The following is a 12,418-nucleotide window of genomic DNA, read 5'->3' as shown; positions in this document are numbered from 1 at the left end:
AGGAGTCTGAGATCATCGGAGAGAGGTCTGATGGCAGGCTGTGATAGCTTAACTACCCGCTGTGAGCTGTTTGACAATTTTTAGCGGACAGTTGTGTAAGAATGGGACCAATTTGGGTATGCTACTGCAGAATTTTTACATGCATAGGACTGTTAGTTTCATTTGGCATCATGCACTGGGAATGGTGCCACCAGTTTAAATTGCTGGTTACTGATGAGTTCCATGTTTTCAAGTTCAAGTTAATCATTCAGGAACTAGGCATGCTCCTGGGTGATAATGTCATGGTGCGGGCTGAGGTCTCGCAAGAAGTGCGGGAGTGGAGTGCACAAATCTAAGCAGCTCTAAGGAAAAGGGTACATGATGCTGTAGAAGCTGAGAAGCAGTCTGAGCAATGGAACGCGTGGAAGGTTAAGACTGGAGCGAGGGCTGAGGGCATGCCTCGGATAACAACTATCCATGAATTTGACAATTTTTAGCAGTTGTTTAAGAGTGGGACCATTTTTATTTTCGGAAGTTAATTGTGGTGGGGGAGGGGGTTTGTGCCAGGCTGAAGGTTTGCCTAGGGCAGCAAATACTGGATGTTGCTGCACATAAATTGGCTACCACTTTTCAGTGCATTGAAACAGTAACTACACTTCAAAAGGCCTTCAGGCTGTGAAGAGCTCGAGGATGCCTTGAGGTAGTGAAAGGCGCTATATGAATGCAAATTTTTTATTCATTCTTTCTTTGCAGGATCTCAATAATTGAGCAATTTGGATATTTCATCAATAATGTAATTTCCTTTATTCTTTGTTTTTTCCACATCTTAGTTATATTAGAGCCATGAGCATGCCAGATTAAGTATCTAAAACAGTCTACTTCAATATCAAACTGTTACAACAATGCAATTTAAAAAGCATCAAACTTAATGAGTAATGTCTCTAATCAAATTCTTCATTCCATACAATTTTAACTTAAGATTGTTTTGGTGCCAATAAACAATTCCTTTCTAACATAACTAGACCTAGCCAGTAAAATGTTCCAGTTATCCAATTGTTGACTAAACACTGTTTTAAAAGCATATGCACTGATCCAAATTGGAAGCAACCTACTAAGCAAGTTTAAGAACATTTGGTTGTGAGAGGGATTAAAACTAACTCAATAGATTCAATCCCTAAGAGCACAGTTAAGTGACAATAATACCACCTTGAATTTTATCTGCTGACTTAAGTGTTCCAAGTTATTTATATATTTAAGAAAAACCAAATAGGCACTAACTGCAAGAATTCCCAGCGATTTAATGCAAAAAATGAAATTCTGACTTGTTTCAAGTAGATCAGTTGTATTGTTAGCTAGTAATCTTGATTATAAAGCTGTAAGCCCAAATTAAACAGTTCTACAAACTCACAAATTCCTTAAGGTATGCAGTACTAAATAAATACTGAATAGTCCATCTAAAGTAATGTTTCCAATGACAGAATGTCTGTTAACTGTGTTGCAGTGTAGCTCAGTATCTGAGCTTTCCACACCATATCAGTTTTCAGAACCTAAACTTTCTCTGATCAAAGAAGGAAAATTCTGGTGGGCATCCCAGTGCGCACAAAAGTATATGCACACAAAAAGAAAGAAGATGGCACTGTGTTTGTGTGTGTGTGTGTGTGTATAAACTGTGCTGCCACAAACTGGAAGAAAAATGGCTATTACTGTGTGTGTGTTTAACTGTGCTGCAGCAAACTGGAAGGTGTCAAAGTTAAAGTTTTTGCTGGCAGTAATTGAACTATGAAGTTTAATTTCTCTGCTTAGTAGAAGCAGATGCCTACGTTCTGTGTTTAAAATGAGTCTCCAAGCTAACGGCACATTTTATAAATTCTGGCAACTAATGGGGCCCTTGTGGTTCTTATCTGACACCTCATAGTTTTCTATTGAATGAGACAGCATTTCAACATAAAAGCAAGAACTTCCAACTGCCATTAAACTTATGTTTTTTTTTAAACTTGTGTATATATAATATGCAATCTTGATATAAACACATTCTTCACAATGCTCTGATCTAATTATACCTGGGAATGAGTTATAAGAATAACATAATTAGGAGGATTACTGGAAGTTATAAATGTCATCTGATCTCTGCAATTATGTCACAACCTCTGACTCACTACCAGGTATCTGCTGTTTAAATAGTAATGGATGATTGTTGGGCCATACTGTACTGGGAGTTTCAGAAGAAGCAGATCAATGTAAAATTGAGACCTCAGCCTGCTTTTCTTAATTCTCTAGTACAGATGAAATTTATTAATATTTGATAGCAATTTTCAGCTACTGTTGGAGACACTGCCTTCAGTTTCTGGTCTTTTGCAGCTTTAAATCAGGCTGATACAGCAGCCAAAAAAACTGAGGGAGGTAATTGGCTGTCCTTGGCGTTCTCAGTCAGGCTTGTCGATTCTGAATTGAAGTTAACAGTATTGAACCAGTAAGAGAAGGCATTTTAAAATACTGTGTTTGAATATAAAATGACCATCTGAATTCAATCAACTATTAATCATGCTCTGATGGCCTTTTTTATGGGTCTGCTGTAGACAACAGTAGTGAAATTGGTAGCAAGTTTTGAATGTAAAAGTAGTGATGCTTCAGAGGATGGCGGCAACAAGCATCACACGTCCTGGTGGTTTCCAGTTGAACATTGAACAGCAGTTCTATTTCTACTTGCAGTGTAACTCAACAGCAGCAGTACCAAAGGCAGAGGTGGTAAATAAACATAGCTCATGCCACATTGAGCTGCAAAAGTCTTTCTGTATTCTTAACTGTGCAAATGCTAGAGTGGTTTCATCATGAAACATCTACTAGGCATGCTGACAGCCATGTTTCTTGTCACCTTTCACAACTGATGCTAAAACTACCTTGTAAATAGGATGAGGTTAGCAGCAACACTAGGTTGTTGACAGTCAAAAATAACTCGCAATGTATATGTGACTAAACATTATCTATAATCTCAAGTTGTTTTGAATAAAGTATATCCCAAACCTTTGCTCATTGGCTTTGTCAGACATCAGTCAGTGTCTCCTTCTCCCACACATAAACAATGAAAATAAGGGGCTTCATTTTACTGTGGGTGGCAGCTCCATCAGTTCTGACAGTGCCAGTGCTCAGTAGTGGGCACTACTGGGACTGCAGGAAAAAGCCCAAAAAGGATCTTGGCTGCCCAGGATAGGTAAGTCCCAGGGTTTTAGGACAGGGTTGGATCTTGGAGCCCAGGGAAGTGGGAATGGGGTGCCAGGTTTTATAGGGCATACATCACGGAAGGAGAAGTGACATCTTGGTGGGGGATGCCCCTGATGCAGAAAGGGCACCCACACCCCTGAATGACATGCCCATTTTCCTTCCTACCTTTTCTCATGTAGGCCTTAAAAACAGCCTGTCCACTCCTGCCTGACTGCCCACGCTGACCGTATTTAGGTTTTTACAACAATCGACAATGGTTTCATGGGGCAGAATTTTTCGTTGGCCCGCGCCCAACCCACACGGGAATGAAATAGAGCGCAATGACATCGGGCGAGCATCCTGACGTCATTGCGAACTCTCCTGATATTTCGCTCAGTGGGCACGTGCGGCAGAATGCCTGCTGACAATTAAGAGGCCTATTAAGGCCCTTAATCAATTAATTACATTGAATTTTTTGCTGCCTGTTCAATTGTTCGATTGACGGGCAGGCGAATAAACCAAGGCAGCCTTTGCATTTTTAATGAAACATCATCCACAGGCGGGATGAGGTTTTGCACAGTAAATCATGGACAGAGTATTATTCTGGGTCAATAGGCTTGCTAACAAGCTTAATTGACCTTTAATTACTTGTTTAACTATGGTTGGTGGGCTGCCAATTTTAGTGCCCATCCACCTAGCATTTTTTGGAAACTGGATCAGGGCTGGGAAAGAAGGTTGTGGGCTAGCCACCCAACCTATTTTTTAAAAGCTGACTTTGCACCAAACACAGTTATACTGCTATTGGTGCAAAACTAGTGTGAAACAAGATCACCCTTATTACTGGTTCAAGCTGGCAGCTTTATATTGCGCGAGCATACCAAAAGCTATACTGCAGCACCAGTTTTGAATGCATAAGTAGAACATTTCTCTTAGTACTGCACGTTTTTAAACTGAATACCTGGAATGTTCATTGAAGCTTATAAAGCATTGCCAATACTTTTCTATTTTATCCATCTATTCCCATTCAGTGCTTACCATTATATTGATCCGTACTCTTGCGTCTCCACTTGCAGGGATTGTGAATCTTGGTCCTGGTAGTTAGTTTTTTTTCTTTATAATTCTGAAAATTACTAGTTTTGGGATGTGGTGAGCCTGTTCCATAATAAATGCCATCTTTGGGCAAAACTTATGCACAAGAATAGCAAGAAACTTGTGGAACATTTCAGCCTTCCCTCAAAGCGAAGGATCTTTACATTGTCCCAAGGGTCCCTGTTCTGTTAGTCTGAGAGCAAACTCTTGATCCTTCTCTATATGAGCTAAGTGACCTTGCTTTCCAGGGCAATGAACCTCTTGGCTCTAAGACACACTGACAGTTGCCTTTGAGCATTTGAATTTGTTTCCTTTTTGCTCCTTAATATTTTATTAATTTCAAGGGTCTCCAAAATAGAGATTATTGTTCTGGGAAACAAAATCTCTCCCATTTCTTTGCACTTTAATTAGAACACTTTAATTGGTTGCTTTCACCCGGAGAGAGGATCAAATTGACAATTAGAATTCATGCCCCTGGAAAGAGAAGGGAAATATCAGCCAGTGTTGCTGCTCCTGATAGCTGTTTAGTAAGTCCTGAACTGCTTTGCACGCATGAGTAGGTGTGTATTTTCAATAGTTATTGTGCATGATGAATAACCAATTAAGTGAGGAACTGGGACTCCATCATGAACTTGGCAATTCTGGGAAGAGAGAAGAGAAAATACTGTTTTCCTTCATTGATTGCTGCATAGTTTAGTACACATCAGGTGAAAGTCGAAGTTCGCTCCACCACCCCTTAACAACATGCCATAATTACACTCTCAAAACCACATCCCCTAGCCCACCAATGTGACATTTCCATTTTCCACAGCAGTTGTTCTTTTGAATGAATGTTCCAAATTATGGCATGTGATAGCACTTACTAGGTAGTGGATTGAAAGTTACCAGCCACTTAAGATACTGCCAACTGAAAGGGGAAAATTTAATTCTTTCAATCAGAGTCATTAAATGAAAGCATGAGAATTCTTGATTCATTGTGCTACCCAATCTCTTCTTGCCCTGCCTTGATTTTTTTAAATTGAGAAGCCCAGCTCAAGAGTCGAGGCTCATAGCGCGGAACACCAACAAGGTTTACAAAAGAAGGAATGATAATGAATTAAATCAGGAGCAATTGATAAGGTAAGTCGGGAGCCATTATTGAGGTAATTCAGGAGCTATTGATTAGGTGATACCAAGTTTGAGTTTTGATAGCTTGTGGATAACAAGAAGAAGCAAAGACTGGGGGAATAAGGGAGTTCCAATGTTTAGAGGACCTGGGAAGGCTAGATAAGTAGGACACTGAATTTTGTATCCATATTGAGGATGAGGGAAGGAGAGAATGTGCTAGGTGATGTATTAGCAGTTTAGGAGAATAAGAGAAGAAAGGTCAGAGCAGCACAATAGTACTGATAAAATAGGTATACAAGAAGAGTTGTGACAAAGAGTAGCTGGCTGCAAAAGGTGAGAGAAGAATTATGTTGATGACAGGCCTTTCATTTTATTCTGCACAGGAGCTTGAAAGAAGTGCTGGAAGAGTTAGATTTCCCCAATTTGTCCATTCCAGTTTCTTGTACATTGCTCACAGTGTTTTCTCTTTGTTTCTTCTTCAAGATATTTTGAGATATGCAGTGTGCCCTATCATCCCCTTCTTATGAACTCTTTTTGGTTTTCTTTAAGCCAAACTTTAAAAAAGTAATTCTTGGTTAATTATTTTGATTGCTGACATTCTTCTTTCTACCACAAGAGTGACTGCAGAAAAGGCCTGTTGCAAACTAATATAAAATGTGCCTCAGTTGAATGACAAAATGAGCCTTGATAAGTGACCCCACCGCTGCAATATTTGAATATAGCATAATGTTCAGTTCATTTGATAATTGAATCCCATGAATAAAGATGTTCAGTTAGCTGGACAAGTGCAATATATGATGAAAGTGATTTACAAAAAGCCTCTGCACAAGTCATCACAGTATTCAATGGAAAATGTTCATATCAAAAGCAACCTCATACTTTTATTTTCTATGTTGTTCTGCATGAGCAGGAGGATATGGAAGTACTACTTTTTAAAATTTATCTTGCCTTCATGCTCTTCCATGTGCAAGAAGATGGATGGAAAAAACTGTACACAATAAATTAGAGACACATGAAGTAGAGAATTAGATGCCAGCCATAATATCTTATGTAGTGAACGTCTTTTTTCATTAAATCAGTAGGCATAACTACATTACAAATTCTTCCCACTGTTAGTATCAATTGTGCCCAATACTGGAGAATACCCGATTAACCAATATATAATATGCATTTGATCCCATATAAAACTGAAACTTGGAAGCAATGTTCATATGATATTTGTATTTTACAAAGAAATCCATTTCAAACATTCCTTCGGAAAGATATTTTTATGTTCCAAGAGCGGTATTACATTTAATAGTCATTAAAAAAAACAATAATTGAACTATTTACACTCATAATTTTTACTTGCCATGTATGTCTTTAATTAAGGTGATTGTTGTTGACAAAGGAAGGATAGTCGAATGTGGTACCCATAAGAACCTTTTGGAGAAGGGAGGAATCTACAAGAAATTAGTTCTTCACCAACTGACTGCAGGCTCAGTAGAGTTTGAAGGTGATGATTTCCAGGGAGATGTACCTTTGAATGGTACACAGACGGAAGATGCCATAAACTCCGAGAAAGAATATTGGAGCAACACGGGTATTGATATGGGGGAGCAATGAAATGGGTGAACTATAATGGGTATGCTGGGAAGCTTTAAAATATGTTGTGTTGGGGAATAAATAGAAAATGAAAACAAGCACTGTTTGTAATTGTATACTTGCCTTTGAACATGTGTAGTTCATTTGAATGTAAAATTACATGCATTAAGTTATTTATTTCCATCTTGAAACTAAAATATGGGAACTTGTTGCAAAATCTCATAACTGCTAGATATTTGAGCTAATTCTATTTTAAACAACATTCACATTAATGTCATGCTCCAGTGAAAAATATTTCTGTCTCATATTTAAGGCTGTTGTGTCAGCCACCTCATGCAATGTGTACCAGAATAGAATAAGAAACCTTGATTATTCCTATGTGGAATTCTAATTCACATCGAATGGCTGAATGTAAATTGCTTCCTTTTTTGTTTTCTATTAATATGCTTGTAGTGATAATTTAGGGCTGTTATGCATGAGAATTGACTTAAGCCATAATTGCTACATTTGTTATCATTATCTTGATGTAATTTTGATAGAAACAGAGTAAAAGAAAAGTGCTGTAAGTAGCTGTGCTGCTATGATGATGTTCACTATTGGGTACATTGAACTTGCAAGCAGTATCTACAAATTGCTTTTTGTTCTTTGATGGGAAACTACCTTCTGAAAAAGATTAAGAATTGGGATAATGGTCATTAAGAGACCTTGAAAACATTCAGTTTTTGTTCTTGTCTTTTTTCTTGCCAATTTTCTCCCTCCTCCTCCTCCAATGAATCCTACTGCGGTACCAATATACAGATTCTAACCACCAGGTACATGACTCTTTATGATGAGTGTCAGTAGCCTACTCAATCATAGGCGAACTGATGCTGTCCATAATTCAGTACAGATCACTGGATAGTGATCAAGAGCAGAAGACACCCCCCTCCCAAAAAAACAATTGTCCCAAAACTGAAGTTAATTGGAGCACTCCCACCACTATCACAGCAAAGATCAGCTAAGTCAATAATTAAATAGGAACCAATCCACAACTGACATGATCTGTACAGCTCAGCTACGCGGTTCACTGAGCTACCTCTCATTTTCATTATAGTTTAGCTGTGTTTTGTGTTACTGTTAGTCTTCCCAATGAAAAGCTGTTTGTACTAATTAAAAAATTGGGTGTTAACTATTTAGAGAAATATATAAAAACAGCAGCTGTTTTTTATTTAATTAAATTACCCATTTTATGTCAGCAGTAGACATTGGAAAAAAATAATTTGCAATGACTACATGACATCAAAATGAACTTTCATATTTATTTATGTAATCTGTCAGCACTGAATTATCTTAACCAAGTTGCACTCCTGTGTTGAATTTTCCTCCTGCTGATTATATAGCAAAAATTGCCTGTTTCCATAGTGTTCCCAGCAAGAGTTACACAAATAGGAACAAATCTCACATCAAGACAGGTATCTGACATTGTCTTAATTTATATTTAAATCAAGAAAAATTTTTAAATGGTGACTATTGTGTGCACTTACATGATATGCACTTTATTTATCAAAATGCAAAATTGTACTTGTTAATTCTGTGTCGTATGGTGCTAGTTTTAAATTTTAGTACTTGAAATTGATAAACAAGTAACCGTAGATCTGTAGTGCTGAAACACATACTGTATGTTCCAAATTTTCACTAATATAAAATGGCTGCAGAGTTGTTTAAAAATTTGTGATAAACTGTTGAATTTAAAGGCAATAGAATTAGAAAGCCATTTATCACAAAACTAATACTATTTTTCTGTTAATTATAAATAATCTGACTTCTACATTTGAAGGAAATTATTTGAATTTGTACTAAGACTTGTAGGAAACTGTGATAATATCTATTTTGAAGTAAGCTGTTCTATACTAATTGTGTAAATACATCAGAATTGCATTTGTTTTTCTGTTTTATCTTGAGTATATTCTGGGCATACATATTAAAAACGCAAGATATTTTATTCCTCTGTCTAACATATCCTTTAGTGTTTTCACGCCTTTCCTCCCAATATTTGTAACATCTGATATGTCAAGCACAAAAATAATTTGCAGTTCCTGCCTGGTCCTGCTCTGCAGTTCTTAAATGCTCCACATATCATCTCCCTGCATAAATCTGAACACTTCGCCCAAAAATGAAGGGAAAGCAATTAGAAGAAAGATAATCGTCCTGGGGGTTACAGCTGTTATTTCAAAATGTGTATATATAACAATATTTAACTCTGCTAAATTTCTACTCTCTAACACAACTGTATTTTAGGAATATACAGTTAATCTGAAAGGATGCATCTGGCAGAATCAAAATGTTAGCTGTCTCTCGGCGGGTTCCTCATTCATTCTTTTCTCTTTTCTCCCCATGTCAGACAGTAGGAACTAGATGTATGTAATATTCAGCACATGTGGGATGTCCCTTACCATCCTAAATTCTTAGCCCTTGCTTAAGAAAATATCTGCTTGAAGTTATTTATCTGAGCCTATGGGGTAAGAGAAAAGAAGGTGTTTCTTACCCAGTTAGGAAAATATACATTTTGCTTGCAAGCCAATCCACTCGTGCAGATCACAGTAATGTTTTCTGCACAAAAATCTTGGCATTGAGCAATAGTATACCATTGGATTTACTTCACAGGCAAGAGTGAGTTCTTATTTCAAGCTCTAACCAATTTACTCTTGATATATAAATCCTGTAATATGTTAATAACATGTAATTTCTGAGTTGTATCCCTGTGAACATTGATTTTCTGTCAGTATATTCAGATTTTCATTTTATTTATACCTGCAGTGTTCATTACACAAAGTGGTACACCTATTAGTCATTATTAGTGGCTCAATTGTGTGGTAACTTTGGTGAACTGCTGATAATTTTTCACAAACAAGGAAACAAAATACCTTGTGCACGAATTCTACAGCATAGATGGCTAGATAATTACAAAGCTGTAAAAGTACCTTCTTTAATTTTGGGCTTTACACAGGGGGTTTCATATGTACTAACAAATCAAAATCAACCTTTAGATTGGATACAGTACATCATCCCTGATCATCAATTCTTCAGTATAACTATATTCCGAAACATAAAATATTTAATTTGTGCAATCTTTCTAATTACTGAGATTTGTATTTTTCAACATTATTTTTTCAGGTGTAAGCTACTGTAACTGTACAATCATTAATGTTTGTGCACTTAAAGTATTAACTGATTACAAAATAAACATCACTTTCAAGTATGCTAACTACTTTGGGGATTATGTGCAATAAATCATTAGATAGCTGTGGATGAGTAAAGTCTTTCATGCTATTTTGGCGTATCCACATACAAACACTCTACAGTTTCTGCCATCACCTTCCAACCACACTCCCTGCTTAACCCAGACCCTCTGCTTACATCTGTCATTTAGCACTAACCATTTCCCTAAATGTCAATTACAAAGACGTTACTTAAACCATTAAATGGTACTCGTGGTTTAGAGATGGAGAGACAAGAATGAAGGTTCTCTCCATGCTTTCAGCAAAGCTATATTTTTTCTTGTGCCATGCTGCATTGACAACAACATGCTTGCCATATGCGGTGAGGACCGTATTAAATCATCCCATGTGTTTTGCCTCTATTTTCTTATTTGGAACACTATTGATTGACTTGATCTTCATGTATGAAGAGGAGCTTCCTGATTCCCAAATTTGTTATCTGCTGCTTTAAACTTAGCCTCCTGTCATTGTTTGAATTTGTAATATCCATATACCAAAATCCCTAAAATAATTGACTTCAATCAACTGTACAATGTATTTGATGTAGAAAGTGCCTTGGTGTACAGATGAATTGACAATCGATTTTACCATTCCTGATACCTTGATCAATTAACCAATATTTCTGTGCTGATTGCTGTGTAATCAGAACAAAAGAACTTGATAAAGATGTTTTATTAGTTTAAAGGGCAAAAGCAATATTAGTTATGCTATATCCAAGGTAAGTGTCAGGCTTGGATCGGTGGTAGTACAATGCATTTAGATCAGAAGGCTGTGGGTTCAAGTCGTTGTGAGACAGTTGAGTGCTTAATCTAGGCTTCTGTTTGAGTGCGACATTATTGAAGGTTCTGTCTTTCAGATGAACTCTTAAACCAAAGCCCTACCAGCTTTCTCAGCAAGATCCTGTGGTGCTATTGGGAGACCTGGTATGTGCCTCTAATGTTCTGGTCAGCATTTAAAAACAGATTTATCTGAGCATTTATTTCACTCCTACTGTAGAGCCTTGCTGTGTGCAAATTGGTTTTACTTGCAATACAACTATGGCTACATTGATTCAACCTCCTGACACTTGGGGCAGAATTTTCAGGGAGATGTGCGGGGGAGGGGGGGGGGGCGCACATCAGCGCTTAACATGGCGTGCGCTGACATCACCGTGCGCCAAGGTGATATTTAGCTGGGCGGGCGCGCGATGAAGTGCGACGTGCACCCGCTGTTAATTAAAGGGCTTGTTAAGGCCCTTAACTTGGCAATCGACGCCGATTTTGAGGCACCCCTGCGCTCTTTGGCTCAGCGCACGGGCACAACGGGCAGGCGAGTAAGTGACTTTGTAACAAAACTCATCCACGGGTGGGATATGTGGGCTCAGTGGGGTTATCAATGTTTTATGTGAAGTATTAATTGCAGAAAGTTTTTTAAACTAGCCTGTGTGACCTGTAGCAGTTCAGAAAGAATTCCAGCAGCTTTCTCTGTACTTTGAAGCTTCAGCTTAGCACTCTGCAGTCAGGAATCTTTATCGGGTCTGCAGCTTTCCGGAGGCCTCCATTTAGCCTGGGTCTGGGTTCTGACATCTCCACTAAAGGTAGCTCCTCCTGAGGAGGAAGGGTGGGCTAAAATAAGGAGGAGGCCAGGTGTGGACAATCAGCCTCCAGGGGAGCCACCTTTGGGAGGACAGGCGCAGGCACAAGGGGCGCAAGGCCAAGAAGTTGTCCAAAGTGGAAGACGCCACTATCCTGCTGCCAGGGTATACAGGCGGCGAAGCAGCTACCTCAATATGACTGAGGTGCAGTGCCAAAGGTGGCTCCAACTGTCAAGGGGGACAGTGAATTATATCTGCCAGATGATTGGCCCTGAGATCTCTCCTAATTGTGTGGGAGGACACCCCATGCCAGTGGCTCTGAAGCTCACAGTTGCCTTCCACTTCTTCTATGCCTCTGGCGGTGGATGATCTTTGCAGTGTATCCCAATCAGCTGTCCACACTTGTGTCAAGCAGGTTACAGATGCTCTGTTCAGGTGTGCATTCACCTTCATCCACTTCCGCTGCGACTAGGCAAGTCAGACACAATGAGCCAAAGGCTTTGCAGCCATTGCTGGCTTCCCCTGCATCCAGGGTGCAATAGACTGTACACATGTGGCTATCAAGGTGCCAGCAGGTGAGCCTGGTGCCTTTGTCAGCAGGAAGGGCTTCCACTCCATGAATGTGCAGATA

General features: G+C 38.7%; 1 protein-coding gene across 1 annotated transcript in view; it reads left to right on the top strand.

The window, feature by feature from the left end:
* The window catches only part of LOC121286224 (ABC transporter B family member 1-like), a 196,929-nt gene extending 189,406 nt beyond the window's left edge, over positions 1–7,523 (top strand). Inside the window, exon 20 of the mRNA XM_041203246.1 lies at positions 6,745–7,523. Within this exon, the coding sequence (XP_041059180.1) occupies positions 6,745–6,978 (234 nt within the window). The 3' untranslated portion in view covers positions 6,979–7,523. The remainder of the gene's footprint in view (positions 1–6,744) is intronic.
* The last annotated feature ends 4,895 nt before the right edge of the window (positions 7,524–12,418 follow it).

This window comes from Carcharodon carcharias, chromosome 13, assembly GCF_017639515.1.
Source record: "Carcharodon carcharias isolate sCarCar2 chromosome 13, sCarCar2.pri, whole genome shotgun sequence".
Lineage (NCBI taxonomy): Eukaryota > Metazoa > Chordata > Chondrichthyes > Lamniformes > Lamnidae > Carcharodon > Carcharodon carcharias.
Note: the sequence above shows the minus strand (reverse complement) of the source record. Positions and strands in the feature narration are given on the sequence as shown.